Source organism: Chaetomium fimeti (genome assembly GCF_033439085.1).
Source record: "Chaetomium fimeti strain CBS 168.71 chromosome Unknown B0H64scaffold_3, whole genome shotgun sequence".
NCBI lineage: Eukaryota > Fungi > Ascomycota > Sordariomycetes > Sordariales > Chaetomiaceae > Chaetomium > Chaetomium fimeti.
Window position 1 is genome coordinate 1,957,977 of NW_026944331.1, and position 27,153 is coordinate 1,985,129.

The 27,153-nt window shown below is 58.0% G+C and overlaps 8 protein-coding genes across 8 annotated transcripts; 3 read left to right on the top strand and 5 right to left on the bottom strand.

Moving 5' to 3' along the window:
* Window positions 1-2,029: 2,029 nt before the first annotated feature.
* B0H64DRAFT_372582 (uncharacterized protein) lies at window positions 2,030-5,065 on the bottom strand (the record flags this gene model as incomplete). Its single annotated transcript, XM_062802232.1, has 1 exon — window positions 2,030-5,065. One exon carries the CDS (start codon window positions 5,063-5,065, stop codon window positions 2,030-2,032), a length of 3,036 nt encoding a protein of 1,011 aa, XP_062660700.1.
* A 927-nt stretch (window positions 5,066-5,992) lies between these two features.
* B0H64DRAFT_120010 (uncharacterized protein) lies at window positions 5,993-6,526 on the bottom strand. Its single transcript, XM_062797933.1, has one exon. It carries the CDS (start codon window positions 6,416-6,418, stop codon window positions 6,095-6,097), a length of 324 nt encoding a protein of 107 aa, XP_062660701.1. The 5' UTR covers window positions 6,419-6,526; the 3' UTR covers window positions 5,993-6,094.
* Window positions 6,527-7,620: 1,094 nt separating this feature from the next.
* On the bottom strand, window positions 7,621-8,829 carry B0H64DRAFT_120097 (thioesterase-like superfamily-domain-containing protein). The gene is made up of 3 exons (XM_062797934.1): window positions 8,374-8,829; window positions 8,109-8,279; window positions 7,621-8,032 (listed from the first exon to the last, which is right to left on the bottom strand). The coding sequence occupies exons 1-3, from the start codon at window positions 8,734-8,736 to the stop codon at window positions 7,670-7,672; spliced, it is 897 nt and encodes a 298-aa protein (XP_062660702.1). The 5' UTR covers window positions 8,737-8,829; the 3' UTR covers window positions 7,621-7,669.
* A 234-nt stretch (window positions 8,830-9,063) lies between these two features.
* B0H64DRAFT_391536 (LYR family protein) lies at window positions 9,064-9,995 on the top strand. The gene is made up of 4 exons (XM_062803482.1): window positions 9,064-9,371; window positions 9,455-9,598; window positions 9,715-9,727; window positions 9,874-9,995. The coding sequence occupies exons 1-4, from the start codon at window positions 9,317-9,319 to the stop codon at window positions 9,923-9,925; spliced, it is 264 nt and encodes an 87-aa protein (XP_062660703.1). The 5' UTR covers window positions 9,064-9,316; the 3' UTR covers window positions 9,926-9,995.
* A 141-nt stretch (window positions 9,996-10,136) lies between these two features.
* On the bottom strand, window positions 10,137-12,221 carry B0H64DRAFT_319257 (uncharacterized protein; the record flags this gene model as incomplete). Its single annotated transcript, XM_062800421.1, has 1 exon — window positions 10,137-12,221. One exon carries the CDS (start codon window positions 12,219-12,221, stop codon window positions 10,137-10,139), a length of 2,085 nt encoding a protein of 694 aa, XP_062660704.1.
* A 3,452-nt stretch (window positions 12,222-15,673) lies between these two features.
* Window positions 15,674-18,411, top strand: B0H64DRAFT_120242 (Endonuclease/exonuclease/phosphatase). Its single transcript, XM_062797935.1, has 2 exons — window positions 15,674-17,015; window positions 17,080-18,411. Exons 1-2 carry the CDS (start codon window positions 15,935-15,937, stop codon window positions 18,285-18,287), a joined length of 2,289 nt encoding a protein of 762 aa, XP_062660705.1. The 5' UTR covers window positions 15,674-15,934; the 3' UTR covers window positions 18,288-18,411.
* Window positions 18,274-19,467, top strand: B0H64DRAFT_120256 (uncharacterized protein). Its single transcript, XM_062797936.1, has one exon. The coding sequence runs from the start codon at window positions 18,535-18,537 to the stop codon at window positions 19,294-19,296; it is 762 nt and encodes a 253-aa protein (XP_062660706.1). The 5' UTR covers window positions 18,274-18,534; the 3' UTR covers window positions 19,297-19,467.
* A 2,391-nt stretch (window positions 19,468-21,858) lies between these two features.
* On the bottom strand, window positions 21,859-24,437 carry B0H64DRAFT_120339 (uncharacterized protein). The gene is made up of 2 exons (XM_062797937.1): window positions 23,518-24,437; window positions 21,859-23,443 (listed from the first exon to the last, which is right to left on the bottom strand). The coding sequence occupies exons 1-2, from the start codon at window positions 24,300-24,302 to the stop codon at window positions 22,081-22,083; spliced, it is 2,148 nt and encodes a 715-aa protein (XP_062660707.1). The 5' UTR covers window positions 24,303-24,437; the 3' UTR covers window positions 21,859-22,080.
* Window positions 24,438-27,153: the final 2,716 nt, after the last annotated feature.

Sequence of the window (27,153 nt, forward strand, 5' to 3'; positions counted from 1 at the left end):
CTGTCAAGTTTAATGGCTGTCCGAAACGGTTGTCCTCCCCGAGCTATCAGCTGATTGTGTAGCACAAAAGCCGTGCTTTCGGTCCTCAAGCCGGAGAGAGGAAGGAGTGTTTTGAAACCAGTTCTTCCCATCTGCAATAGTGGCGCGGTCGGAATGGCCTGCGTGTTGGACAGGATGACCCTAGTTGGGCTGGGTGGCTGGCCCGGCCGGGCTGTTGGTCGCTTGGTTTGTTTATGCTCCGATATTGTCCACCAACAAGCCGAATATCCGTACACCCCCTCCATGGGAACACACGAGGCAGTGGTTCGCGACCAGTCACCCGGTGTTTTTACCCATCACTTGGTGAAACATGTATGGATAATAAAAAATGCCTAAGGGACATGTCAGTTAGGTAGTCAAAACCAGCCATTGCCAATACATCTGTTGTCAACATCCCCCTTTCTACACTCGCGCAACAATTCGCCAACAAAACGGACCTCCCATCAAAAGCACCACTTGACAAGTCGGAGGAGAGGAAAGAGGTGGCAACCCCTGACATGCAAAGCGGGCCGTGACCCCCAGATCCAGCCTAGTGCCCCAATGACCGGTAGGGGAGAACAGGGGGCTCAAGCCAAACCTGTGGGGAAACTGGCCCCCTGCACCCCTGCCCCATCTGTCTCCCCGCATCAACTTCCTGCCTTTCCTGTCCTTGAACATCGCCCAGCTGCAGCTGCCCGATGCCGAGGCCGACCACCAATGCAGTGCCAAGAGGCATATGATTGTGCTGTGAGTCTGAGCTTCACCCGTTCCATTCCAGGTTCAAGTTGTCTTGGCTGTTGCTTGCTTGCTCTGCTTTAGCCCTCGGGTCACTTGAGAGCCCCCTGAATAATAATGCCATGATGGTCCTCAAAAGCCTACCCTCTGACATCCATTGGAGCACCACAGCGAGGCAAGAAAAGGAACAAGGAAAAAGAAAAAGAAAAAGAAAACAAGACTTGAAGTGCCAGTGGCAGGGGGGCCGATGCGTCTGAGACACAAGCGGGGGTGTGTTAAAGCGAGTTGAGGTAAATATTCAGTGTTGTTCCTTTACCAGCACTTAATAATTTCCCTACCTATGACAAGCCAAACGACCTGGTGCGGTGAGGAGAGGTCTTATCAGACTCCATGCTCCGTCATTCAGGGCAATATAAAGCTTGACCCCGACTTGTGATTTGAGTGGATATACAGAAACATAGCACAGCGTTAATACTGACACAAGTTGCTGCCAAATAGGTACAACAACCTGTGAAACAGTGGCTCACATCCCCTTCCACTAAGAATGGAGTGTTTGAACAAGTGAAAGGGACACAACCCAGCACCTTGTTACTCCTGACCAGGATGTTGTGCATTACTTGCCTAACCTCGTGCCAAGGACTAAGTGTTTCCGCCCCTGACGTGGTTGAAGCGATACACAGTGAGTCAGCCTTGTATATACGGTCTTGGGGCGGCCGTGGCACAGGAAGCGAGAATCAGTGAACAGGCACAACAAGCAGCGGGGGTAACGAGGCTTCCTCAAACAACAACAAACAGCCTTGCTGCTGGCTAGCAGGGCGCAACAAGAAGCAAAGAGCAATATGCACACAAAACCGACCAAAGATATGAATCAAGTCAGCAACTCAAAAGGCAAAGCAAAACAAGCAACTTTTAGCATTGACCAACGCTGACATCCAATGCATCTATGGACCGCCCGGCGAGGGCAAAACAAAAACACGCCATCGCAGCACAAGCAAGGGCTCAGACAACAGCAGCACCGCAAACCAACAAGCGCCGCTCATCGACACCAGAAACGCAGAGAAGCCAGCCATCTAGCCGAGCAGAACGCGACGCCCACCCTATCAGGCAGAGAGCCACAGGCAGCAGAAGCCAAGCCAAGCCAACCCCCAGCAGAGCAGAGCAGAGCAAGCAAGCAAGCAAGCAAGCAGCCCGGTCGGCCCGCCCGCCAGCGCCGAGACATATCACAGCCCCAGCAGCACCGCGAACACCCGACCCAGCCACTCACTACCCACCCCACTCATACCGGACTAACGGCCTCGCCCAGAGACGCGCCGCTGCCGCTGCCCGACCGCACGCTACTGCGGCCCGAGCCGGACCCGAACCCAGACCCGGACCCGGACGACCCCGACCCAAACGCAGACCCGCTCTTGACGTGGAAGCCCGGCGGGGGCCTGGCGATCGTGCCGGCCGGAGCGGCCGCATACGCGCCGCCGCCACCGCTGCTGCTGCTGCCGCCGAGGAGGCCGCCGCCACGGTGGTGGTGGTGGTGGTGGTGGTGGTGGTGGTGGCCGATGGGGGCGCCGACGACGGTGCTCGCGTTGTTGAGGCTGCCGCTCCCGCCGCTGCCGCTGCCGCTTCCGCTGGCGTGCTCGTCCTCGTCGGTGGACTGGGTGAAGCCCGAGACGTCGCTGAGCATGGACGAGGAGCGGCCGCGCATCCTGTGGGGCTGCGGCGGGGTGCTGAGGGCGGCTTGCATCGGGGTCGAGAAGGTGGAGAGGGAGAGCTGGGCGTGGGCCATGAGGGGCGTGGCTTGGGTGGACATGGGCATCGACACTGGTGGCCAGACGGGCTGCTGCGGCGCGTTGAACTGCGGGGCGGGGATGGTCGCCCAGGGCCCGGCGGACGAGAAGTGGTTCGGCTGCGGGCCCATCTCGTAGGTGGGCTCCTTTTGGAAGCTGGCTAGGTACTCCTGCATGTGAGCTGCCATGGCGTGGACTTGGGCTTGCTTGGTGGCGTTGTTGAGGCGCAGGGCCTGGACTCTGTCTCGGAGATTCTGCTCGGCCCTCGCCAGTTCCGCGGCGAGGTTGGCGCGCTCCTGACGACGCCGCTCGGCCTCATTCAGCCCCCTCGCATTGGCATCTGTTATCCGCGCGTGCTCGTCGTCGACCTTGGCGATGCGGGCGGCGATCTTGTTCCTCTTCGCCTGTAGGCTGGCCTTCTCCTCGTCCAGGGACTTGATCTGCTTGTCGATTGACGACTTGAAACTCTTGAACGATGCGCGGGCCTTGTCAAACTTGGTCTTTTCCGACGTCCACTCGTCATGCTTCGCGCGGTGCTCCTTGACCAACTTCTCCGGCACTGCCTCAAGTTCCTTGAGCTGGACTTCAAGCTCGCAGGTGGATTCTTCGGCACGTTTCTCCTGGATTTTGTTCTGAGCGATCTTCTGCCGCAATTTCTCGTCGTCACCCCCGGCTGATTGAACTGCTGATGTGAGCTTCTCGATCTCCTTCCGGGTAGCGTTTAGCTTTCGGTTATTGTCCTTCCGAACAGCCTTGAGGCGAGCCTTTTCGTCGGCCAGCTTCACCTCGGCTGCTGCAATCGAGGCTCGAAGTGTCGTGGCTGGAGAGTCATGGCGCGAATGGGACCGCGGCTTGTTTGTGGGAGGAGCTTCGGGGTCCTTGCTCTTGGCTGGGACGGTTCGGATGCTTGTCGAGAAGAGCACCTCACCCGTCCGCGTGCTGATGAACTCGCATTCGTAGTTGGATAGAGGGGTAAGACCATAAATATCGCCGGTCCAGCGCGTGCCTTCGTAGTTTTCCTCCTCGGGGTTTTCGATTGGTATGATGCGCGTTGGCTGCCAAATAGCCTTGTTGACTCGAACGTAGAATGGCTTGGATGCGTCGATCCCCAGCTTCCTCTCCTGCGGCGCCTCGTCATCCTCCACGTCCTCAACATCCGGGAAGTGGCTGGTGTTGAAGCAGACCTCGTCGCAGCCGACGTAGCAGATCCAGACTTGTTCAGGTTGGGTGTGAAAGGGCGCGTTGCCGAGATTGTGGATGTCCGTGGCGTTGGAGCCGGCCGACTCGCTTGCTGCGTGCGACAACTCGTATTCCTTGACCATGACAATCTTGGTGCTAGCAAGTGCCGCCCAGAGCGGCTGCTTGATCCTGACCTGGGCGCTCTGTTTCCGCCTTTTTTTGCTCGTGAGATGGGCTGCGCTTGTCTGTAAGTGAGCGTCACTGTCGGCCGCCATGAGGGCGACATCAGAACAGCCTTCCCCCGGGAACGGCACCGACTTGCCCGACTCCGGGTCTAGAAGGCCTTGCGACTGCAAATCCCGCCGTTCCCTGCGCAAATACCATTCTCGGATGCATCGAACAATGCCTTGTGTGAGGATGTGGATCGCCAAGACGCTCCTCACCCATCCATACGGACCCTTCTTATCGAACATCCGTAGACTGGGTTCCGCGTCGGAAGTTAGAAGACGACTCGAACCAAATATCGTTGTAAACCGAGACAGCCCATTCCATTTTTGGATCCAATGCGTAACGCCGACAATGCCAACACAGAGCACAATGCCAGGGGTCGTTCCTTGCCTAGACGTGCCCCCACCCCCTAATGTATACGATATGACGACCTGGGCGAGATCTAGTATGAACTGCTGAACGGGCGCCCAGAGAAACAGCCAGATGAGCAACATAATAACATCCATCCAGATCAACGTCCACAAGGAGGGGATGCCCTGGCTGCCGTCAAAGATCTCGGTGAAGCTGAGACCCGAACTGGTGGTCACCGGCGGGACGAAAGTGAGAACAGTGAAGAGCATGTAGATGGTGGCCAAGACGGCGGGCGACGCCTGCATGAGGATGATCAAGATGGCAATGGTATCGGCGAGGGGGCAGGACCGGAGCACGGTGATGGCAAGATCCAGGGGTCCCGGGTCGCGGTGCACATTGGTATTCTTCGCATCGTTGACATCGATCCGCCGATGGGTTCCTTCGGAGACATCATGCGTGGAAGGGGCGGGGAGCGAATCGGTCGACGAGGACTCGGAGTAGGTCCCGAGGGAGCCGCGGCGCAGCAGCTCGGTCGCTCTGTGCTCGGGAGCCATGTCGTCGAGATGTGTGGCGAAACCATTCAGAGTAGTGGGAAGAGGGGGGACGGGCGGCACCGAGGCGCTGTCGACGGCGAGCCTGGGGCCGTCATCAAGCTGGGTTTGGCTCTTTCGCTTGATGACGCGCTTGCCGGGGCCTACCAGGCCATTCTCGTGGCGGGTGTCGCGCTGGTTGCTCGCTGCCTGGTGTCGCTTTGCTGAATTTGACGCGCGAGGCATACGCATCCACTGACCCAGAAGCGAGTTCTGGGCCAGGCCAACAAGGGGTTGGAGTCGAGGCGACGGCGTGGGGGGGGAAGTCGAGCGCACAAAGGCTGACTTCTTTCCCAATATTCGAAACGATCACGTCCTCTCCTTGGTTATCCTCCTCGAGTGACGGCCAAGAAGTCGCACACAAATAACGGTCGGCCCGGGATCGCACATGGACGGATTCGAGGTATATACTTGGTAGCGGGGGAGGTTTCGCCTGACACCGATGTCGTGGCGGCGGACCCAGAAAATACCGTGCTATGCTGGGGGGTCCGGATCGAGGCGATGCAGGTCGGTTGGTTGTGTTTAAAAGGAGAAAAGCGGATTTTTGGATTGGCGGCTGACGGGAGGATTCGAGCACAGTGTCAGCTCCCTTTCAGTGCATCCTGGCTGGGACGGGTGCTGTGGGCCAAGGATTAAATGAGTCTCTTCAAAGTCGCTCCAGCACTGTGGGCCTGTGGCAAAGCCGCACAGCGCCGGATGCAAGGTACATGGCAGTACAAATCGCAGCGTCCCATTTCAACGGGTGAGTCAGGCACGTTCAAGCCAAAACATGCAAATCCAATCCGAGCAGTCCAGATGAGGCTCCAACATTGATCGACCGGGCAGTGGAATCGGATATCCTGCGCAGCGCTTCCCGACGCCCCGAGCATCAAAGGACTGCCCCGGTAGCCCGGCTTGCTGGGCCGTTGATCCTGCGGACAACCCATGCTGCGCTGGGACTTGGCCGGAAGATGGTGGGGTCATGGTTTTGAAGTTGCGTGTGGATCGTGAGAAGAGAATGGCTTTGGTGGATTTCAAGTTCGCTTCAATTTTCTCAACGGCCATCGGGGCTCTCGCTGGCGGCTGGTCACGCACCAATCGCAAGGTCTCTGGGGATTCAAATTGTTAAAAGGTGGTAACCATTACCCAAGAAACGACCCCCAAACCGGGCGAGAAAACTATGCGACCCCCACAGACTTTTTGTTCGACCCTCTCTCGATTCACGCAGCCGTCAAATCAATCTCTTGCACAGTATACAATGGCAAACAACAAACAAGCAACTTTGTTATCGGAAGGAGTGCCGAATGAGACCACAGCGAACCAACCCCGAATCCATATGGCGGGATGCGGGGGAGCGACTCGACCACGCCGATCACTGCTTGATCTCGGCCGACAATCCAAATAGCCCCCAGGCTCCCCGCGCAGCCACCGATATCTCCTGATTTCAACATGCCATTTCCGGGTGCGGCCAGAGTTATGTGCACAGTAAGCGGAACTCCAAGACCCTAAACACAGGCTCGCAAGGCGGAAACGACTCCACATCGACGAAAGACCCCTCATCAATCAGAGACTTCTACAAACCCAGCACCCTCCCCACGGCAACCGAGGGAGAGGTCCTTTTTGGCCGGCTTACAGCGCCTGCGATTGGGATTCTCTGTTCCGGTCGCGTCGAGATGAGTATCGCACCACATGCTCAACCAGGCATGTACTTCGTAATCCGTACGAAGTCATCCGTCGACCTCGCAAACCCCTCAGTGCGGACCTCATGTCGAAAGTCAAGCACGCAGCCGCAGACGTCGATCTCTTTCGGCATTTGAACCACACACGACCGCCCGGATTGGCCAGACTGATCTCTTGGCCCACCAACCCCGGCATTCAGGATGACCACCTTCCTTCTCGGTCCAAGTGCGACATGTCCCTGGACGAGAAAAAGCAAACCATGGAAGTCCGTGACGCCAGCTTCTCAGACCCAAGCGACTCGCGTGCTCACGCGTGGTCCCTTCTCGCCCTGTGACAAAAACATCAGACAGACAGCGGTTGTTGCTCCGCAAATCCCGCAGCCAGACCACGGGGCGGAGCTTGGCGATCGTCTCATGGCCAAGCTTTTGCATGCAACGTGCCCAAGTTTTCCTCTTCCATCAAGCCGTTGTGATAGGTTCTAGCCGTTTCATCGGTGGGGTCCAGGGTAGGATCGCAAGGGCGGCTTGATCTCCACATTGCTCGTGCGTCCAGATTTTCTCGCCGGTTCCCAAGACGCCGAGCTCACTCCGCTCAGTCTCCGACAGCCATCACCAATTGGAGTTTATCATGGGACTGCTTGGGGGGCAGCTTCTTCACGATAGTTGCACGTCTCCTCGGGCAATCCCCTCTCCTGGCAAGCCACTCTCGACGCATGCTCGGGGAGCAAATGACCGCGTGCTTTGCCGCCTGGAGACACACCCTGGCCCTATATCAATCCCAGCATAAGAGGGGTTAATCAGTCCCCTCACCCACCAGTAGCAGCCATGAAGCCATGAAGCCATCCAACCGTGCGAATCAATGTGCTTCCCGGCCGCAGCCGTTGCTGTCAGCTCTCATGATCGCCACCAGTGGACCCCAGAGACCCAACCACTCATGGTACCTCGAGGGTACAGAGAAACTTGTGATGCCGTGTCGCTGCACCAACCTCTCGGCTGTTGCGACGGGTGGTCTTGTTTGGCCTGTCACAATATAAATCCAAACGCCTTAGCTGGAGTAAAGGCAGGTTTGCTCTATTCTAAGAGTGTACGCCGTCTATACGCACAACCAAACCCCCTCAGTCCATCAGAGCCATCATTTACTCCCCTTTGCACCCCCCATATCCTCGACAGCGTCCGGTCTATTCCAAGTCTCGCCCTCCAGCCGGTCAACGGCCGCGTGCAGCTCCCATATCCGCGACCTCGCCTGCAGTATGGCTTGCTCCTGAAGCTTCCACGTCTCCTGAAACATATCCAGCATAAACCCTGGCATGCCTGTCTTGCCGGCCTTCTTGTAGTCGTAGATGACGATGTCCTCCTCCAGCCGGCAAGCGACGCGCCTGTGGCGGTGCGACAGGACCACGCAGTCGAGGTAGAAGGAGCTCGGGGCCGCCGGCTCCCCCTCGGGCCTGGTCCGCAGCTTGTGGTAGACGGAGATGCGGTCGGGGTACACCATCGGCTGGGTCCGGGTTAGCTTGCTGTTGTGTCTGATAGTAGGTAGGTAGTTACTGCGAGCCGACGAGCGAGTGACGTACAAACTTGAAATCCGCCTTCAGGCTCCGCATGATCAGCCCCGTTGAGATGGGCGACATCAGCTCCCGCCACTGCTTGCGATGCGCCGGGTCGACGTGCACGGCGAAGTTGGTGATCCAGTTCACCCGCGCCGACTCGGCGTAGCGGTAGTAGTTGACGTTATTAACGTGCGCCTGGTCAGCCAGTGTCAGTTTCATGTTCCCATGCTTTTCGTGCTCCCACCGCCGAACGTGGGGAGGGAGATGCGTAACGGGATGGGATACCCACGAAGGTGTCCATCTCTCCCCAAGCAATCTCTCTCGCGTCCAGCCCGCGCCGTCCGCCGGTCAGGAACCCCTCGCTGCTAGCCAGCAAGTCCTTCCACTCGGTCGCTATGACGCGCAGGACGGCGGCCGCTTGTGAGACTTGCTGCGCGTTGCAGCCGAACGAGAGGCACTTGCCGATGCGCGCAGGGAGCTCGCTGGTCCATCGTGACGGGGGGAGCGAGAGTGATGTTTCCTGAGGGTTGAGAGATGTCTGGTTGGAACTGGCACGCGCTGCGGCGGCGGAGAATGGCCGGCGCAGGGAGAGGGGATATGCGCGGCGGCATGCGCTCCCGGCGAGCTTCGTGGTGGTTGGGCGCGCGGCCATGGCAGATTGGGGGTTGGGCGGGTCAATTGATCCGATGGTTGCTACATGGGACGGCTGGGACCGTATGCGACTTCAGTTGTCTCGTCGAGGCAGGCCTGAGGCGAGGTCTGGTCCGGTCATCCTTCGTCGGTCACCATCGGCTTCGGCCCCTCGGCAGGGCGGAGAGCGAGGATGAGGTGGGGCTTTTTACATCCGGATCATGTCAACCGGTGCGAGATACGAAGTAGGTATCTTGCCATGTTCAACCTCACACTGCAGGCTGCAAGGACGGGAAATAAGCCGAAGGAAGTTGCAAGAACCAAATAATAGAAATTGCACATCCTTCAGTGTACATACATGAAGTGAAACCATATGCTCCGAGGATGGCCAGCGAGCGGTGCGAATCCACACCGTTCCCGTGTTCTTTGCCAAGACTCGAGCATGTCGTCACTCGTCAACGGCAGCATTTCCCAAAGCAGCGACTCAACACCAAATGTCGCGATCCGCCCATGCTTTGGACCTGCACCCAAGATATCCAGCTCGGGCCGCCACAGTTTCAAGCCATGAATGAGACATAGCGACGAAAACACCATTTACCACAATGCCTCTGGCCCCAAATCCCGAGCTAAGACGGCAGGTCATTGCCATCTACAAACGCAAGTCATTGTCTTCCTCCACCGACTCTCACCATGCGCATCCACCCAAGACATTAGCCACTTACACCAATCATTTCCGGCAGAACTCCTCTACCTCGGCCGGGACTATCCCCAGGGTTATGACTTCTTCCGCCCGCGGCTGCACCGGGCCTTCATGGCCAAGGCGAACCTCACGGACGAAAAGGCGATCCGGGAGGGCATCGCAAGGGCCGACTTTGTAAGAAAAGGTAATGTAGATGTTGTACTTCACTTCCCCTCCTATGCCAGCAGTCAACGATGGTCATGATTCAGGGCGCTGTGGTGGGGAGTGGGACTGGGCTAATAATGTGAATCCGCGTGACAGAAATTGAAGCGTTGTAAGTTCGAGTTCTCACGCTATCTTAAGGGGAAGAACGTTTTTCGGAAATGCAATTGCTTGTTTCCTGTCATATCATCCCTTTTTGTCAAGCCTCCCCGACACCTTGCACGGTCCCAGATTTCCGCTGATTACGTCCATGTCTAGGTACTACCTCAAACGATACCGGACACTGCGAAAGAGATATGACGGAGCATAGAAGGGCGCCACGGTCGGACTGTAAATAAATAGCAAGCGAATACAAGCGGTAGTATAACATTCACAGATCATGTATGTATACATCAGAACTCATCACCCGTCCCTCGCTCCCAGGAGCCCAGTGAGCCAGCCACCACGCTCCCAGCCGCTTCGTCACAAACCGAACACAACCTACACAAAACAAGTACACGGAATCACCCGAATCAACAGAATCACCTCTTCCTCGCCCACCAAGCCCCCACCTCCAAACACTCCCCCCAACTCGTCCCATTCTCCCTCACCAGATCATTCATCATCTTCCCCAACCACGCATCCCACTCATCCTGACTCTTCCCACTCGCCTCGCGCAGCATCGGCTCCATCGCCTGAATCATCTGCACAACGGTAACCAACGCCGTCCTCCGCAACGCCGCCCCCGCCGGCTCCAACCCCCTCGCCCCACCACCACCACCACCACCATCCTTCACACTCCCCCCACTAGGCGACACCCCCCCGCCCGCCCCCCTGCGGGCCTTCGTCTCGATATAGCTCTTCCCATCCTTCGTCACCACACCGCCGACCCCTTCCCTCTCCCAGCGAATCTCAGACAACGGCACGGCCAGCCGCCGCGACCCCAGCCCCGCCAGCACCTCGGCCTCCTGCAGCAGCAGCGGGCCGATGACGGTGCAGGGCACGGCGCAGAGGGCGCGGGCGTCGAGGGCGCGCGACGCCCAGCCGTTGTACTCGACCAGGAAGTTGTTGAGGGGGGTGGACAGGGGCGTGTTGGTCGTGATGACGTAGGCGCCGCCGATCTCGTCTTTTTCGGTGGTGGAGTTGCCGTTGGTGGGGTTGGTGCTGTCGGTTGGGGGGTGGTTGTGGTTGAGGTATGGGTCGGAGAGGGAGGTGGTGGTGGTGGAGGGGGAGGGGGTGGTCAGGTCGAAGTCGTCGGCTTCGGTTGGGCCCGAGGTGGTTGCGCAGTCCGGGACGTGCGGGCGGAGCATGCGTACCAGGTTGTCGGTTTCCCAGATCTCGATTGTGCCGCCGGGTGTGAGGATGCGGATGTATTCTTCGATGTAGGCTTGTTGCATGTGTGTTGGTGTGACGAGGGTCATGTCCTTGATCATGAGGAAGTCGAAGCTGTTGTTGGCAAAGGGGAACGGCAGCTTGCGTATGTCGTGTTGCACGAAGCGCCAGTTCATGGCCTTGTCCGGCCGCGTGTCGGCGGCGGGCTCGCCGGAGGATGCGTTGGGCGGCAGCGCCACGATGTCGATGCCGGTAAATGATATGTCCTTGTGCTGACCGCGCGCTTCGTAGTGCTTGTAGCACATGGTGCTCCAGAAGCCCGTTCCGCAGCCGACTTCCAGTATCCGCGCAGGCGGTTTGTTGGCGAAGGCCGGGGCGCAGATTGGGCGGCCGTACAATTGCATCAAGAGTATCGTTTTGAGGTTCTGACGGTGCAGCTCTTCCAAGTCGACGGGCAACGGGTATGGGAGGGACGGGTCGGCGAGGTAGGTCCGCCCATTGCGGACGACGAAGGGCCGTTGCTGGTACGCCGAGTCGGATGTGTGTTCGCTCGAGTACACTGTGCGATTGCTCGTCGTGGTAGCACCGGATACGCTGGATATGCTCTCGGCCCGAGCGCCACCGTTCCCGGGCCCCCTGCCCGGGCCGGCCTCTGTGTACGGGAGCATCCCACCGTGCTGCGCCCGGCGATCGGGAAAGGCGACAGCGGCGACAACAGCGCCGGGATTGCCAAAAGTATGGCCGGCCGTCGCAGTAGTTGCGGAAGCCGGCGTGCGAGCCGAGGCTGGTTCTGAGTTGCTGCCGGCGCCGAAGAGTTTTGCGGTCGCGTCGGCTGTGTTAAGTCGGGGCGTCGCCGGCAGCTGCTTGTCCTGAAAGTATTTGAGTGACGAATGCATCCGATCTCGTTCCCGGGTCGAATTACGGCGAGCCGCGGGGTGGTGATGTTGATGCTCGGGGATGGTGTCCGCACGGTCTCCCAAGCCGGTCGACGTCACCACTGCTCCTGCTGCTGCTGCTGCTGCCCCTGAGTCGCCGTCGGCACCGGCCGACGACTGCTGCAGCCACCCAGCGCTGCTGTGCGGCGGTGGTGCCTGGTGCTCAGTGCGCCCGCCGCCGCTGCTGCTCGTACTCGCACTGTTGGTCCTTGCGTGGCCCGGAATGCGCGATCGCTTCTTTGTCGCCGGCGCAGATGTCGAATTGGAGCGAGTCGGCTTCGAGCGCGAATGCGGCGAGCCCTCGACTTCATAAGTGAGGTAAGGGGCCTTGGCGGCTGCATATCCTGAGAGAAACTCCATTTTGACCCCAAGCGGGTTTTTTCCTCAATCCCACCCGTCAGGGGTTGCTGCGGCCGGGAACGGGGGTCAATGGTGCCCCGCCCGGGCTGTCCGCGGCGCGTGTTCCGGTGCGTTGGGTGCTGCAGCTCCAGTGGGATGCTGCCGCTCAACCGCCAAAATCTCGCAGCGCTCCTTCTTCCAGCACCCTCCGGCCGCCCTTCCAGGTTGTTTGGGGGGACCTGTGCTGCCGGCAAAAAGGCGCGGAAATTGCCTTCTTCCCCTTCGACGTTAGACCTTCCAAATTCAAAGCCAAGCCCGCACGAATTCCCTAGGATTCCTAGTCAACTGCAGCGACCGTGCCCTGGATTCTTTTGGATTCTTGAGAAACCCCCCGAGCCGATCAACGGGGTACCGGGGATGCCGACCCGGACACCGCCCCTTTCTAGAAGCCTTCCGTGTTTGGGCCGGTTTCGTGTCCCTGTCGCCTCCGGCTGTTGGTTTTCAACCGGTGAGCTCCCAGGTCGCTTTTTGGCGGAATTGCTGGCCGCCCTGTCCTCCTTGCCCCTGCTATCAATTCGGCGAGAGGTAACTCGTTAACTGACCAATTCGTGCGTCCGTCGCTCTCCCTTGTTCAGCCCCGGCTGCAGCTGTCTCCCCTGTGACAGGCCAGAAGTGATGGGTCGTCCCAACCGGGTGGAACGAGAACTGACAAAAGCAACGAAGTGGCCAAAGAGGTGCAACGGGTGGTATTTCCCGGTTGGGGGTCACCCGCTGGAGCGACTCGGTTGGTGGGGGATTGATGTCGGCTGTCTGATTAGGAGTTGCTGTCCCGCGTGTAAGTGCTTCTTTCGCCTTTTCTGGGTTCTTCAACCGTCTTCAGAAGATTCGACATGGCCAATTCAGCAAGCTCCTCGATGGCTGCAAAACTGGAAGTTTCCAGGTTGTCAGAGGCCGTGGCGCATGCCTAGGTTTTAACACCTCAGGTCCTCGCAGCCACGGTCGGCTCTCTGGCTCAGCGGCCCTGCGGAAGCTCGGAGGAGGCGACAGCGGGAGGACCTAGAGGGCGCCCTCTGCTGTTTTCTGTTTCCTGGGTGGGGCTCAAGCGGCCGTGACGGTCCGAAGCAAGTAAAACTCGCGATGTCCCACGGGCGGTTGGTTGCAATTGTAGTTTATTTTTGGAGAAAGGCGAGAATCGAAATGAAGGAACGACGTGGGAAAGACCGCAGCGCCTGGCAACATGACCGTCCTGGACAGTCTCGTTGGTAGGTAGGACAGACCCAGGAAGACTGATCGGGGGCGCGAGACTGCGACGCGAAGGCGGGCAGGCCGACATTTAGGAACACAGCACGAAAACCAAAAAGCTCGATCGATGAAAGTCGCCGATGGCACGGCCTTTCCAGTCGTCTTATTCCTTGCCAGACGAGCGCATTTTGCTCGAGAAGGCCCCATGATGCTCTCTTAGCCTCCCCCAGACTTTCCCCGATTCTGGCCGTCAACCTTCACCTTCGCCATCCCTTGCAGCGCCCACAAACTTAGTGGTGTGGAGCAAACGGTGGTGAGGGCAGTTGGAACCTTCCCCGCACCGCTGTTGCGCCCCGTGGATTGGCTGTTTCGGAAGACCATTGCCTGTCTGTCCCCTGCTCCGCGCCCGGTCCCAGGAGGCCCCGGACGCTGGAGAGGAAGGCGTCCGGTGGCCCTCATTGGCTTCACTGGCCAAGCACATGCTGCTGAGGGGCGAGGCCATGGCTCTGGCAGGCATTACGCTGGCCTTTTGGACCGCCGAGTGTCTGACCGGTCGTTGCACCAGCCAGCCATCCTGCCCAAAACGCTGCAAACCATACTGTTTTCGAGGCTCGGCGGCAGCCATCCTGCGGTTGATGATCCTTCACTGAGACTGGCGCGAGAGGTGCGAGGAAGAGGGTGCGAGCGCGTCTGCGAATGCCGACGGCTTATTTCCCAAGTTCGGAGTCAAGTCGGGGCTGTTGCCGAGCAGCCAAGTCGCTCACTCACTCCCAGCGGCTTCCATGCTTCGTTTCTGGAATACGGCCCTAGCCTACAATCGGAAACTGACTGAAACGGAAAGAACGGAGTTTGGTGCTGCTGCTCCATACACTAGATGCCATGGATGCCATCTCTGGGCGTGGATGATGTGGGGGAGACGTTGCCACTCTGTGAGTTTATGCATGGCAGCGAAAACCCCAGAAATAGCGCGAACCAACCGGAGTCTAGAGTGGTCGATGGAGGACTGAGCGGGAGCACATGATGCTGTACTTGTCGTACGAAAGAGGTACACTTATTCGCATGGCCAAGAACCTTCCAAGGTTGAGGAAGGAGAGTGTCACTCTTCTAAAATCGCTGCTAAAAGGGCCCAAACAAACAGCTGGAGCCATGGAGAGAGAGCGTCAAAATTCTCTAAAAATAATACAAAATAACATTGAGAAAAATATCTTCTAGATAAAAAGGCTCTTTAAATAGACTCCCCTCTCTTCCTTCTGACCACTCTGTTTTTTTCTCCCTCTGATATTAACCCGAGGTTGGCGTCGGAGTCCTCCGATGGTTAATCCTGCCTATCCATCCGGAAATATGACTGACTCCTGTGCATTTTTTTTTACCTGAGCAACCTCCCTACCTAACCTGGCCTGATGGTTTTCTGACTTCTTTTCTGTCAATATTCGCAGATCACTTGCCAGGGCACGAGTGCGCCGCGCCTGCCAAGGCGCGAGGCGGAAGATGGTGAATCAAGCATCACGTGAAATGAGAGACGGTCTCATGTGGGCAGGTCAGCCGCGTCAAACTGTGCCCGCCTAAGAAAGCTGTGGGGCGCTGGCTGGGCTCGAACGAAGCGGCCACAGCCAACAAGAAGCGATTGACGCATTGAGCACCCGACACTATCCACCACGCCACGCTGTAGCCCACGCATTCGCAACACCATATCTTTCCTCTAAAATATACATTCTCCCCGCTCTGAACCATTGCCATTAAAGTTTGTTGCACGATCTTTTTGTTTTCGATAGGTGAGAAAAACCCAGCGGTGCAGATTTCATCGGAACCCGGAGAACAAAACGCGAGTCAGTTCCTCTTTTTGGTGATGCAGCGATAGGTTCAGCTGCTGCTGCTGCTGCTGCTGCCCGTCGCCCTTTGTTCCCCATCGATCATGCCCAGGGCCCACATTCAGTCTCACCTCCCCCCCCTACTCCCTCCACCACATCCAACAGCATCGTTCACTCACTGATAATCCTCTGAACTCCACGATCAATGCGCTGACTGACGGGTCTACCCTATTCATTTACTAGACTTGTAGCCCAGAGTACCGAGAACAAAGAAAACGAAAAGTAGAAAAACCCACTCCACCAGCGAACATCTTTTCCTCGTCCTCCCAACCAACGTGTGCGTCCGCATCGAAGAACCCGCCGAGAGCCGAACGACGACGATCCATCTTCGAACGGCCCCTTCAGAACTCAAGGTGGTTGCCTGCTATTGGCATCTGTCGCATGCTGATGAATGGCCCTCTGAGCCATCTGCAACCATCACGACACCGGGTGCAACAGCAGAGCGACTAGCACATGCATCTATGCACGACATACATTTTGCTCTGCCCCATGCGAACCCTGTTGCTTCGAACTCTAAACCCACCGCGTCCCCCATACCCTCGACCTTCGAGGAGCCCATATCCCCGCCTTCCTACCTCCCCGCCTCCCGACCCGCCTTCAGAACCGGTACGCCCCGAGTTGTAGATGGCAGATGGTCACCGCCCTCTGTCACACGCCTTCCCGAACCCGCTTTCTTCCAACGGCGCCTCTAGCGACCGAGTCGCCAACGAGCTCTTTCTGAACTCCCTCCTCACCCATCTCGCCACCGCCCAGCCACCCTCACACTCCAAAACACCCCCCCACGGCTCCGCGAGCCAGAATCCGCGCGGCATGTACGGCCAGAACCACCAGCAAGGGCACAACTCCCGCATCAATGGGGCGCCGGGCCGGCAGCAGGCCATGCCCATGCTGTACAACTTCCAGCAGCAGTCGGCCCACCCCCACCAGGCTCATGCGCAGCACCACCAGGGTATCCAGCAAGACCATGGCGGCGCCTCCATCATGGGCCATTCGGCCTTCTCGAGCGGTGTCTTGCCGAACGCGAGCCCCTTCTCTTCCAACAACCTGCAGAACGGCCACACGTCGTCTTCCCGGGGAGGCCAGACGCAGCAACTTACCGAACATTGGGCGGAGCAGCTGCGGTTGCACAAGGAGGCGGAACGGGCGCATGCCACTATGACTGAGCAACACCAACCCCACTTCTACGCCCGGCTCAAGGCGGCCGAGAATCGCGGCATTGGTGGCGCCGCGCTGACCGGCGGCGATTCCGGACCTTCTGTCGACGGGGAGGACGACAGGAGACGGCCGTGGAGCCTCGAAAAGACCAACAAGAGGCAGGACTGGTACAACCTCGATATGAGCGGTCAGGGGCTGCGCGTCCTCGCCCCGCCCCTGTTCGCCTACGAATTCTTGCAAGAACTCTACATCGCGTCCAACCGACTCACCTATCTCCCCGCCGAGATTGGCCGGTTGCGCCATCTACGCCACCTCGACGCGTCGAACAATGTCATCTCGGAGCTGCCTCCTGAGATCGGCATGTGCACCAACCTCAAGTCGCTCTACCTGTTCAACAACCAAATCCGCAGTCTGCCCTTCGAGTTCGGGTCCCTGTACCTCTTGGATATGCTCGGCATCGAGGGGAATCCCCTCGACCCGTCCCTTAAGCAGGAGATAATGGGGGGCGACACGAAGAAACTGGTCCATAAGCTCCTAACGGACGCCCCAGGTTAGCAAACCCCCCTGGATAAGGAAAACCCTGGCTTTGTGACTGACTTTTTCCACTACCACAGTTCCTATCCCTCCCATTGACAGAAAGCCGATTGTTGTCCAAGAGGACGTGTCATCGACCCTCGAGCGGGTCAAGGTCCTCTCCTGGAACATACTCTGCGACAAATTCGCCACCTCGACTCTCTACGGCTACACGCCACCCCCCGCGCTCCATTGGGTCTACCGGAGCGAGAGGATCCTACAGGAACTCCACGAGAGGGATGCGGACATTCTGTGCCTGCAGGAAATCGCGACCGACGTCTTCCGCGACTTCTTCAGCCCGGAATTAGCCCAGGACGGCTACAAGGGGGTGCACTGGCCGAGACCCAAGGCCAAGACCATGGCAGAGAAGGACGCCCAGGCGGTCGACGGTTGTGCCGTCTTCTACAAGGCCAGCAAGTGGATCCTGCTCGACAAGCAGCTCCTTGACTACGCAAACATCGCCATCAACCGTCCGGACATGAAGAACCAACACGACATTTTCAACCGAGTGATGCCCAAGGACAATATTGGCCTGATCTGCCTGTTTGAGAGCAGACAGACCGGCGCGCGGATGATCGTCGCCAACACTCACTTGGCCTGGGAACCAACGCTTCCCGATGTCAAGCTCGTGCAGACGGCCATCATGATGGAGAACATCACGAGGCTCGCCGAAAAATATGCCCGGTGGCCCGCCCTCAAGGACAAGAAAATGATCCAGCTGCCGCTCGAAGAAGGGGAACAGCGCGCCGACGTGCCCGAACCTGGGCCGTCACAGGAGTACCGTAACAACACGGACATCCCGCTGGTCGTCTGCGGCGATTATAACTCGACGTATGACAGCAGCGTATACGAGCTGCTCTCCATGGGCCGCGTCGCGCCTAACCACAGCGACTTCGGCGATCACCAGTACGGCAGTTTCACGCGCGACGGCATCGAGCACCCCTTCAGCATGCGTTCCGCATACGTCCACCTGAAGGGCACCCCTGACGATCTGCCCTTCACCAACTACGTCCCCGGCTTTGCCGAGGTGATTGACTACATCTGGTACTCTACTAACACGCTCGAGGTGGTCAGTCTGCTCGGCCCGCCCGACCGCGACCATCTCAAGCGCGTCCCCGGATTCCCGAACTATCACTTTCCCGCGGACCACATCCAGATCATGGCCGAGCTAGTCATCAAGGCGAGGAAGGACAAGAAGATGGTCCAGGAGCCGGACTTCGGCTCGGGGAGCAATGATCGGAGGGGCTGACCATAGTCCCTCCGATGCGTCGCCGTTCTCTTCGACACATCATCTCCTCGTCCTTCCGTATCCTGGGTCTGGTCGGTTTTGTTTGGCTTGAGCGTTTGGTTGGCTGGCGGGACTGGTATGCGGGCAATGAAGGGGGCGCGTCCATAGCACGGGTCGGTTTGGGTTCGCCGGGCTGGGTGACTGGGTGGGCCGGTCAGTTGAATGGAGAAGGGGAGAGGCGCTTCGGCCGGTCGGCTTGTTTCGAAGCATGGCAGCTCGGATGGAGAGGGAAAGGGAATGGTGCAATATGGACGTGGGTTCTGAGGTGTCATGTAGGAATATATTGCCGTTGTCTTTGTCGTTCCCCCATGTATCTTCTGTTTGCTGCCATCTCGTGCGTGTGGCTATCGGTGCCCGTCACGGTATGTATGAGTGCTCTTTGGCACCTCCCTTTGCTTGGATAAAAACAACAAATTCTCATATTTCCGACAGTTCTATCCCTTCCTCCTCGAGTATCGCTCCAAGGCCTGGCCGAGGTGTTGACCCCAGTTCTAGCTCGCAGAAATCTCCGACGGGAAGATACAAGTTCGAAATATTCCCAACGCCCACCATGATCGTGTCCCACCATACCCGTTCGTGTTTATCTCCATCCACGTCTTCCGCTCCCTCCTCGCAAAGGACTATGAACTCCCTTCGCCAACCCAATATTACTGCCGAACTCCGTTTATACCAACTGGACCGCGCATTATATTCCCCATTACCCTCATTGTCACCACCAAACAATAACGACGCCCCCCTAGATACGGATATATTCTCGACCCCCGACCACGACCAGCGTGCCGGAATCCCTCCAAACCGCGACGATCTCGCCCGAGCCGCACCCCCCAGCAAAGGGCCGGCCGTCGCCGCTGATAAAGAAACAATACTAATACTACTGGTGCTACTGGTGCTACTGCGCCTGCTACCCGCCGCAATCCCCGTAGTGCTAACGCCAGCGCCAGCACCAGTCTCAACCCACGCTCCGGCATAACTCGCGCGCCTCCCGCTCTTGATATTCTTCCCATTACCCATAGCACTGGCACTCCCACTTCCACTCATACCCCCACTTATACTCTCATTCCCACTCCCACTCCCACTTTCACCCTCACCACTACCCCCTCCCCCTCCAACCCAATCTCCCCTTCCACCCCCACCCCCAACCCCCCCTCTCAACCCCCTTTTCAACCCCCCTTTCAACCCCCCCGTCAACCCCCCCGTCAACTCCCTCACCCTCCGCCACCGCGCCCTCCACCCCCCGACGAAAGACCCTGCAAACCCCGCCGACGCTGCCCCACCCAAACCCGAGCCCGCCTGCGGCGAACACATCGCGTTTCCGTGCCCGGATGAAATGCACGGCTACTTGGGTCTGGGTCTGGGTCCTCGCTGCGGATGGGTCGGTGGTGATGGCTGCTGAGCTGGTGCTGTACTCGTGTTGGCGGTGTTGGTGGTGGTGGTGGTGGTGGTGGTTGGGGAGGAGGGAAGTTAGGGATTGGGCGGAGGGGGTGGAGGGGGTGGAGGGGGTTGATGGGATGGATGGTATTGATGGGATGGATGATGCGGTAGGGATGGTTGGGATGGTGATGATGGTGGGGGTTGTTGTGGCGATTGCTGGTGCTGTTGCCGTGGGGATGGCTGGGGATGTTGTTGTTGTGGTGACGGTGGTGGTGACGGTGATGGTGGCGGTGGCGTTAGTGATGGCGTCGACGATCGCGTGATACTCGTCACTGGTGGTCTTGCTGCCGAAGAGGACGGCCCGTGGGATCTTGAGGGGGCGCTTGGCTGGGCCGGGCGGGCAGGTGTTGCTGCCGAGCCTTGAGGCTTGTGATGGACGGGGCTGTGTGGGTGTGTCGTCGGTTTTGCTGTTGGTGCTGCTACCAACATTGGAGGAGAAAAGCAGTGGTAGCTCGGCGAGGGCTGTGGGTAGGTCCAGACAGACGTGTACAACTTAATGGGAGGGTAAGTTCATATAGAAAGGACAAGGAGGTGAAGGCAGGAGGAACGGAACGAGACGGTATGGGGGGAAAGGGGCGAGAGTCGGGTGAAGGGAGGTAAGGGTGGTGACCTACCGTCAAGGTCTGGGAGAAGCTTCTCGCAAACGGATCTGGCGACCTTGGGATCTTTGGTGAAGAGGGCCACGGGAATGGGCGTTGTATGGTCCATGGCGCGAATGGTGTGTGACACGAAGTATATAAAGAACCGAATCTTGGAAGGTGTGGTCGACGAGTGGTAAGACAGACTGGGCGGTGTAGAGAGACACCGCGCAGCCCTCCTTCTGGTCTCGTGGCGAAACGAAACCCTAGAATAAAACACACCGAGTGACCAACCTTTCACGGATCATTGAGACTCCTCGCCGGTCCCATACTCCGTCAGGACCCCCCATTTCCTTGGCCCGCTCGTGATAGTTTGCGGTCGGAGCAACGTCCGAACTTCACTGACACGCCAGCTGTGCAATGATAAGGGGGCTGGCGTCAACAGCCTTCGACCCGTACCACACATCGCCCCGGTATGACGTAGAGTGAGCGGTGGGTGGCTCACATTCAGTAAAAGTATGATAAACCTAAGCTATCAGCTGAGGGTTGCCTTGGCTGAGCCGTGTCGTCCGTGAGTACATGTAAATAAATACACGACTCTGGAGTTTATGGCTCGATGCAGAGAAAGACGGGCAACTGTATCAGCCAGCAGGCCATGTAAACGAGTTCCCGGCAGCGTCTTATCCTAGTTGTACATCAAGGACGACGCCCGCGAGGTTGAGGCTGTCTTGCATCTTTGGGCGGGGGTTGGATGGACGTTAGGTTGGGGAAAACCCGTGCAGCCATGTGCCTGTTGCTTCGTTCAACCTACTATCCGGCTCTCTTTCCCCGCCTTGTCCACTCACCTTTGTACGCTCGCTTCCATTCGTTACCCAAGCGTGGAAAGTCGGAATGTATGTACACCATTCTTGTACTCCGTGGATTCTATTTCCGGTGTTAACGCAGTCGAAGCTGAGGGCCGTTGCACGCACGGGACGTGTTGCGGCCGGGTCTTCCTTGCTCGCTACAACATAATCACATATCCCGTGTGACGCACCTGACACCCGATGTCCGACCGGGAGGGCAGAGGAAACCCGAGACTCGGTTTGACGGTCACTCCGTCTTGTGGGGTCTGCCACGAGACAAGACAAGCAGGGAAGACGATAATAATTCACAATTCTATTGTTACACCAACCCAAGCTGGCAGGACTTGCACGTCGGCGGTAGGCGAGGAAACTCGGACAACGGCACGAACTTGCTCCAACCGCTGTTGCTATGCTTGCCCACACACTTCTCACCCATTCCACCACCCAAAACGCTGACCCTCCCAAACATCCGCGATTAGAATCCGCCGAACACCCGCCGCCGCTTTCCTTACACCAAAAAGTCTTTATACAAAACAGCCCCCACCCAAGATCCCGAGAACGACGCACCAACTGTTGGGTCTGAAACAAAGGAAAAGTGGTGTTGTGCTGCGAAGGTTCTGTCCGCTGTGGTACTGTTCCCCTGAGGATTCGTCATTCGTACTTTGGAATCCAGATAGAACCCCCCCCCTTCCCTCCGACGAGTGATAAATAAGCAAGGGGATAGATAGGAAAGAGATACTCCAATAACAGATGCTGAATGCTTGCTGACAGACCTTTTGAAGCCGACAAAAGAAATAATAAGTGAACACCGAGGGCCTAACGAGCCACAGATGTGTACGGACAGGCTTGCTCGCTAGGCACCTCCGCTTCGCTCTGGCAACGCTCGCCAATCCGGCGTTACTACCCTGTCAGTGTGTTGAAGTTCAGGTCGGGCCCTAACGGACTCATCCCAAGCGAGCCCATGGGGTGGTTCATGTCCGTATTGGATCTTTGAAGTGCTTGAAAGTCGCCGACCGTTCGTATTGGGGGCGCGTTCACGGCGAAACTATTCGCTCGTTGTGGGACCGGCGCTCTGGACATCAGATTATTGTTGTTGACTCCTTGTCCCAGGCCGCTATTTATCCCACCGCCGAGGCCCTGACCGAGGTGCATTTGGGAGGCGAGGCCTATGTTGGGCGGCGGGTTGATGTTGTTGGCATTTAGACCTTGCATCTGAGGGTTCGAATTTGGAAACGGGGACAACGGCCCGTGTTGAGAGTGCTGTGGTTGCTGCTGGTTCATCCCTCCCGGCGTGCCGAACGACGAGGGGGGCGCGTGGCCTACCGGGCTCATGACCATCTCGGGCATGGAAGTGAAGTCGGTTTGCAGTCTATGAGGCAACTCCACACTAGGGGACATGATCGCTGGAGAGCTGGCAAATGGCGAGTTCATGTCGTTGCTGCTCGAAGAAGGCCCGCCGTTGGGGCTGTTGGAATCCGAGTTCATGTCATCGAAACGTGGGACGGCATATTTGTTGTCGATATCTCCCGAGGAATACATTGGGGGCGGGCACATGCTGCTGCTGCCGAACCCGTCAAATATGTCCATGTTGCAAGGGGCCGCACTCTCGGGGGCGTTTTGAAGCATTGGGTTGGCTAGTTTCGGAAGAGCCAAGGCGACCTTGCTCAGCAGCAGCGGGAGGAATCGGTAATCGCCGTTACGGATAACCGTTACGATGCTCAAAATCTTGCAGAGCTCATCCCGAGGTCCGGGCGTGAAGGGTGTGCGAGGCGCTGGAAGGAGGGCGAGGATATCGGTCACCTCGCAGGTGACGTTGAACAGGTGCTCGCACAAGCTGAGGCCCTGCAAGCCCGGGCTGCCGTGGAAGTGAGACACCATGGGGAGAAGGTCATGGTTGCCATCCATATAGGAAGCCTCGGCGTTGTTTATGTTGCCGTTCGCTACGCCCAGCCCCCAGGCCTTGTGCTTCAACCATTGCTGGATCATCGACATTTCGCCGAGCTGAGCCTGTGTGTCATTTGCGTACGGAGATCGGACCTCTTGAAGCTGCCTGTCGAGGGTTGCGAGATACTCATCGGAGCACTCGTTCCTTGACCTGTTCCAAAGTTGGGTCAAGGCGTCGTCGAAACCTCGAAACAGGCTGATCATGCGCAAAGAACTTGTGCCCTGACCCATCAAGGGATCGGCGGGGTGTTCTTGCGGGGTTGGTGTGTTGATGCTGGCTTTGAGTGTCAAAGGGCGACCGTGGTGCAGTCCGTAAGCACTGTGGGGTCTGGTCAGTTTCCAGGTTCCAAAGGGAAAAAAAAGAAGAATTAACCGCAAGGACTTGTTACGAACCGTTCGTTGACGAAAAGGAGCCAGTACAAGCGCCTGCGCCGTGATGCATCAATGCTGTCGTACTGCAGATACGCTTGTTCCTCGGTCATCTTGGCGATGCACGCCAGGGTAGCAGCCTCGCGCAAATGGAACCACGCCTTGTCGTGCAGGTCCAGGCCGTGGTGTACCGCAAACAAAAAGTAGCTCGTGCAGAGGTTGTTGACGGTCTGGGAAGACTGGTAGTCGTAACCCTTGCGAACGCGGATCGTCTCCTCCATTAGAAGCGTGCTAGTGACGATGTTGTTGCCAATCATCATGTCCGGGCTGAAGGGGTCGTTCATTCCCGCGCCGGGCATCACCATGCCCGGTTGAAGGCAGACAAACGAGCAGAGCGACGTCAGGAGGCAGTAGGTGTCGAGATTCTGGTCCATGTACATGGCATCCTGCTCGAGGCGCTGGCGGTCGAGAATCGGGAGAGTGGGTTGCATGTGGGCAAAGAAGAAGTCGATGCAGGCCTTGAGGGTCTCCTTGGTCAAAAGCCTCGGGGTCGGAGCGAGAGTCGGGCTCGACGCGCCGCCGTTCATGCCGCCCTGCAACTTGGCCGATAGGCTGGTTTGGCGTTGCGTCTCCTTCAGTTCGTTGATGACCTTGGCTCGGGACCCCTTCGGACCCTTCTTCTGCGGGACCGCATTGTAGGTGCAGGCCAGCTGGGAGGCCGAGCAATTGCGGCAGGGCGTGATTCCGTCGCATTTCACCTTGCGCCGATGGCAGGCATCGCACGCCCGCTTCACTGCCGCCGTCGTCATGATTTCCGACTGTGCCGTGTTACCCTCGGTGTCCTTCAATTGCTGAACGCGAAGAGCGGGGAGCGCGTGTCACAGTGCCGCATCCACAGCCTTATTCAGACGAGATCCGGAGGGTCGGGAACGGTTGGTCTGGGGTGACGGTGCGCAATCGTGGGGACTCCAGAATCAATTGCAGGCAGTCTGGGGTTGAATCGGCCCGGTAAACTGGTCGCTAAGATCCCTAGGAAGGGACCGCGCTCTAGAAGACAGCGGCCCCTCGGTGCGTCCAGGACTAAAACCAAAATCCGTGTTTCGGGCGCCGCATTTGTCGTCGAGATGTCGTGAGGTGGGCTGGGGTTTTGACGATCTGTGCTTGTCGGAGAGCAGGGACGGCGACGAGATGGGTGTGAAGAAGGGGAGGAACCTGGGAAGGGACGGAAATGAAAGAAGCCCTGGGGAACACACTACCAGGGCGAAAACCGCAAGGGGGGCTCGCCAAGGGTTCTCTCATTTGGCGGCGGGGACAGCTGGGCTTCTTGCCTGGCCAGTGCGCATATGCAGGGCCAATGATGGCGCACCGTTCGCCAAAACGGAGCCCGCATCTCGAGGTTGCTTTCCCCTCGCGCTCACTGGCGCATAACTAAACGGCCCAGTTTCGAAACAAAACTGGCAAATTTAGCAGGCGGGCTGGTGGGCTTGCTTTGGCCCTCGGCACCGCAGAGAAGCGTTGGCGCTCGTCCATGCCCGACTGCCCCTCACCACTTGGCCTTCCCAGGCACGCGAGGCATCCATCAATGTTCCAGGCCCGCACCACACATCGCCAAGCAAACTGCGAGATGCGAAGGTTTGGCTTCATCCAGCAAGACAGCGTGCCGCCAGCCACATTGCGGTCGTCTCCTGTGTCGAGTACGAACTCATAACCAGTTGGGAATTGGGGCGCCCAAGCAAGGGTCTCATCACACAAATTCCTCGTTCTGAAAGCGGGAAGGCGTCCTGTTTGGGAATGACAAGCCGCAGCTTCGTGCATGAGTTCAGCCTGCAGTCAGTCGAGAATTGCTCGCGTCGGGTCGGAAGCAGAATGTGGCGTCTCCGTTTTTTCGTTCTCTTCTTGCGCTCTTTTTGGCACCGTCTGCTTGGCGCGCAGCTGCCGAGCCGGCGGTGCTGGCCCACTCCGCATCTGCCGAAGCGGTTTTCCGTTCTCTCTTGACGCTGACATGATCGGGGTCACCGGGCTTGCGAACTACACGACATACCTCGGTAGTGGCCACACTCTGCCGTCGAGTTCAGACGAACAAAAGATCCAGAATGACGGGTCGGATCTGGATGATCCACGGTGTGAGAACAAAGAGAAATCGCTCCACAGTCGTTACAACACCAAACCCAAGCCGTTTTCCCGGCACACAACAAGGTGAAACGGGAAGTCTTGTGTAGGTCGCATCGGAGTGCGGGAAAGCTGGGGTCGCGAGATGCTTGGAATTCGGGAATGCGGAGGATGGCAACGCTCTCGCGCCGTGGCCCCACAATCGGACCGACGAGGCTTCGCTTCCAGTCCGTCATGCTCGAAAAACGCTCGCGCAAAAACGGGCGCCCCCAAAAAGTAAGATCGAAGCCTCATTCCTTGGCTTCCATTTTGGACGATGCATGCAAGCTGAACTGCAACATCAAACTTCCGAACTTCAAAATCACACCGTGTTACACATTCCTGGCTCGGCGGCCTGAGATTCGCTTTCGCCCTTGCTGAACCAGCAACAGGGCTGAGCCTTGATTCAGCCTCGTGATTGCGACTTTTGTTGGCCATTGTCAAACACCAAACGGAACCCACCACCTGCAGCCTTTTCGGTCCCGCGATGGGACAGTCGCATTCGCGCTCACGGTTTCAAATGCGCCTAATGGTTGACCTTTTTACACAGTCCACTAGTTCCTGCTGCACTGCATCACAATCCCCAGCTACCCCGGATTTCAACTTCGGCCAGATTGTGGGGTAGATCCTCCTGTGCCTCAACCCCCAACCCAGTATCGTCAAGCAAGCTTTCTCGTCAGTCTGCTACACATTAGGGCCGAAGTGGATGAGAGCGGGGTCGCTTCCATACTCTATTATCACCACAACAACGCCAGCCTCTCCTGTTCTTGCACCACGCTAACCCCCAGGTCTTGCTAAAACTGGCGCTTCGGACCGATATCCGTGCCGGATCTCTTTTTAAGGGCCCGACTTCTTCGCGATCCTCATGCAGGACCGATCGGAGCCCGCAACGGTCGACAGCATACTTGTAAGGTCCTGATCTCAACACATGCGCCGGGAAGTGCCGGCGTCCGGCGCTCGGAATAAGCCTCGGTTGCAGCGCGGTGTCGCTCCTGTCCGGAAAGGGGAAGCAAGCCGGGCGGCGACAACAGCGAACGACAACGACCGCTCCCCTTCCATACAGTCCTCCGGGCCTTTGCACCGTCAGCAATCAACGCGCATCGTTAGTCGGTCCTTTGCCCCTGGCTTGCGTGCGTCGCGCTAGTCGATGCCGGTCGAGATCCCTTGGGTGAACACTGCTCTTCGCGAATCTCGGACATGGCAATTGGCTAGGAATGACGAAGAGATGGATCTGAGACGAGGAATCATTTCCACGTGCGGGTAGGGAAGCGGTCGGCCGGCCAGACCCCATGTTGTTGTTGAGATGTGTCGCCTGCGCAGTCGGCCCGTCATGCATGGCATGCTGGTTGTGCTGCATTAGAGCCTCAGCTTCCTATGATTCAAATACCTCAACTCCGCAACCCAGTAGACGCCCGATCCGAGAAAACCCCCATTACAAGTAGCCACGAAGAACCGAACTCGCTGCAAACTCCGCTTGGACTCCGACACCCATGAACCCCCCTATACAATGAA

Bases quoted from the DNA above. Each gene is read 5' to 3' on its own strand.
- B0H64DRAFT_120010 (XM_062797933.1), bottom strand. From the start codon at position 6,418: ATGAGGGGTCTTTCGTCGATGTGGAGTCGTTTCCGCCTTGCGAGCCTG.
- B0H64DRAFT_120097 (XM_062797934.1), bottom strand. From the start codon at position 8,736: ATGGCCGCGCGCCCAACCACCACGAAGCTCGCCGGGAGCGCATGCCGC. The intron at 8,280-8,373 runs GTGGGTATCCCA...CTGGCTGACCAG, and splicing joins GGGGAGAGATGGACACCTTC to GCGCACGTTAATAACGTCAA. The intron at 8,033-8,108 runs GTACGTCACTCG...ACCCGGACCCAG, and splicing joins TGAAGGCGGATTTCAAGTTT to CCGATGGTGTACCCCGACCG.
- B0H64DRAFT_391536 (XM_062803482.1), top strand. From the start codon at position 9,317: ATGCCTCTGGCCCCAAATCCCGAGCTAAGACGGCAGGTCATTGCCATC. The intron at 9,372-9,454 runs GCAAGTCATTGT...CATTTCCGGCAG, and splicing joins GGTCATTGCCATCTACAAAC to AACTCCTCTACCTCGGCCGG.
- B0H64DRAFT_120242 (XM_062797935.1), top strand. From the start codon at position 15,935: ATGGCAGATGGTCACCGCCCTCTGTCACACGCCTTCCCGAACCCGCTT. The intron at 17,016-17,079 runs GTTAGCAAACCC...CCACTACCACAG, and splicing joins GCTCCTAACGGACGCCCCAG to TTCCTATCCCTCCCATTGAC.
- B0H64DRAFT_120256 (XM_062797936.1), top strand. From the start codon at position 18,535: ATGGCAGCTCGGATGGAGAGGGAAAGGGAATGGTGCAATATGGACGTG.
- B0H64DRAFT_120339 (XM_062797937.1), bottom strand. From the start codon at position 24,302: ATGACGACGGCGGCAGTGAAGCGGGCGTGCGATGCCTGCCATCGGCGC. The intron at 23,444-23,517 runs GTTCGTAACAAG...CAGACCCCACAG, and splicing joins CTCCTTTTCGTCAACGAACG to TGCTTACGGACTGCACCACG.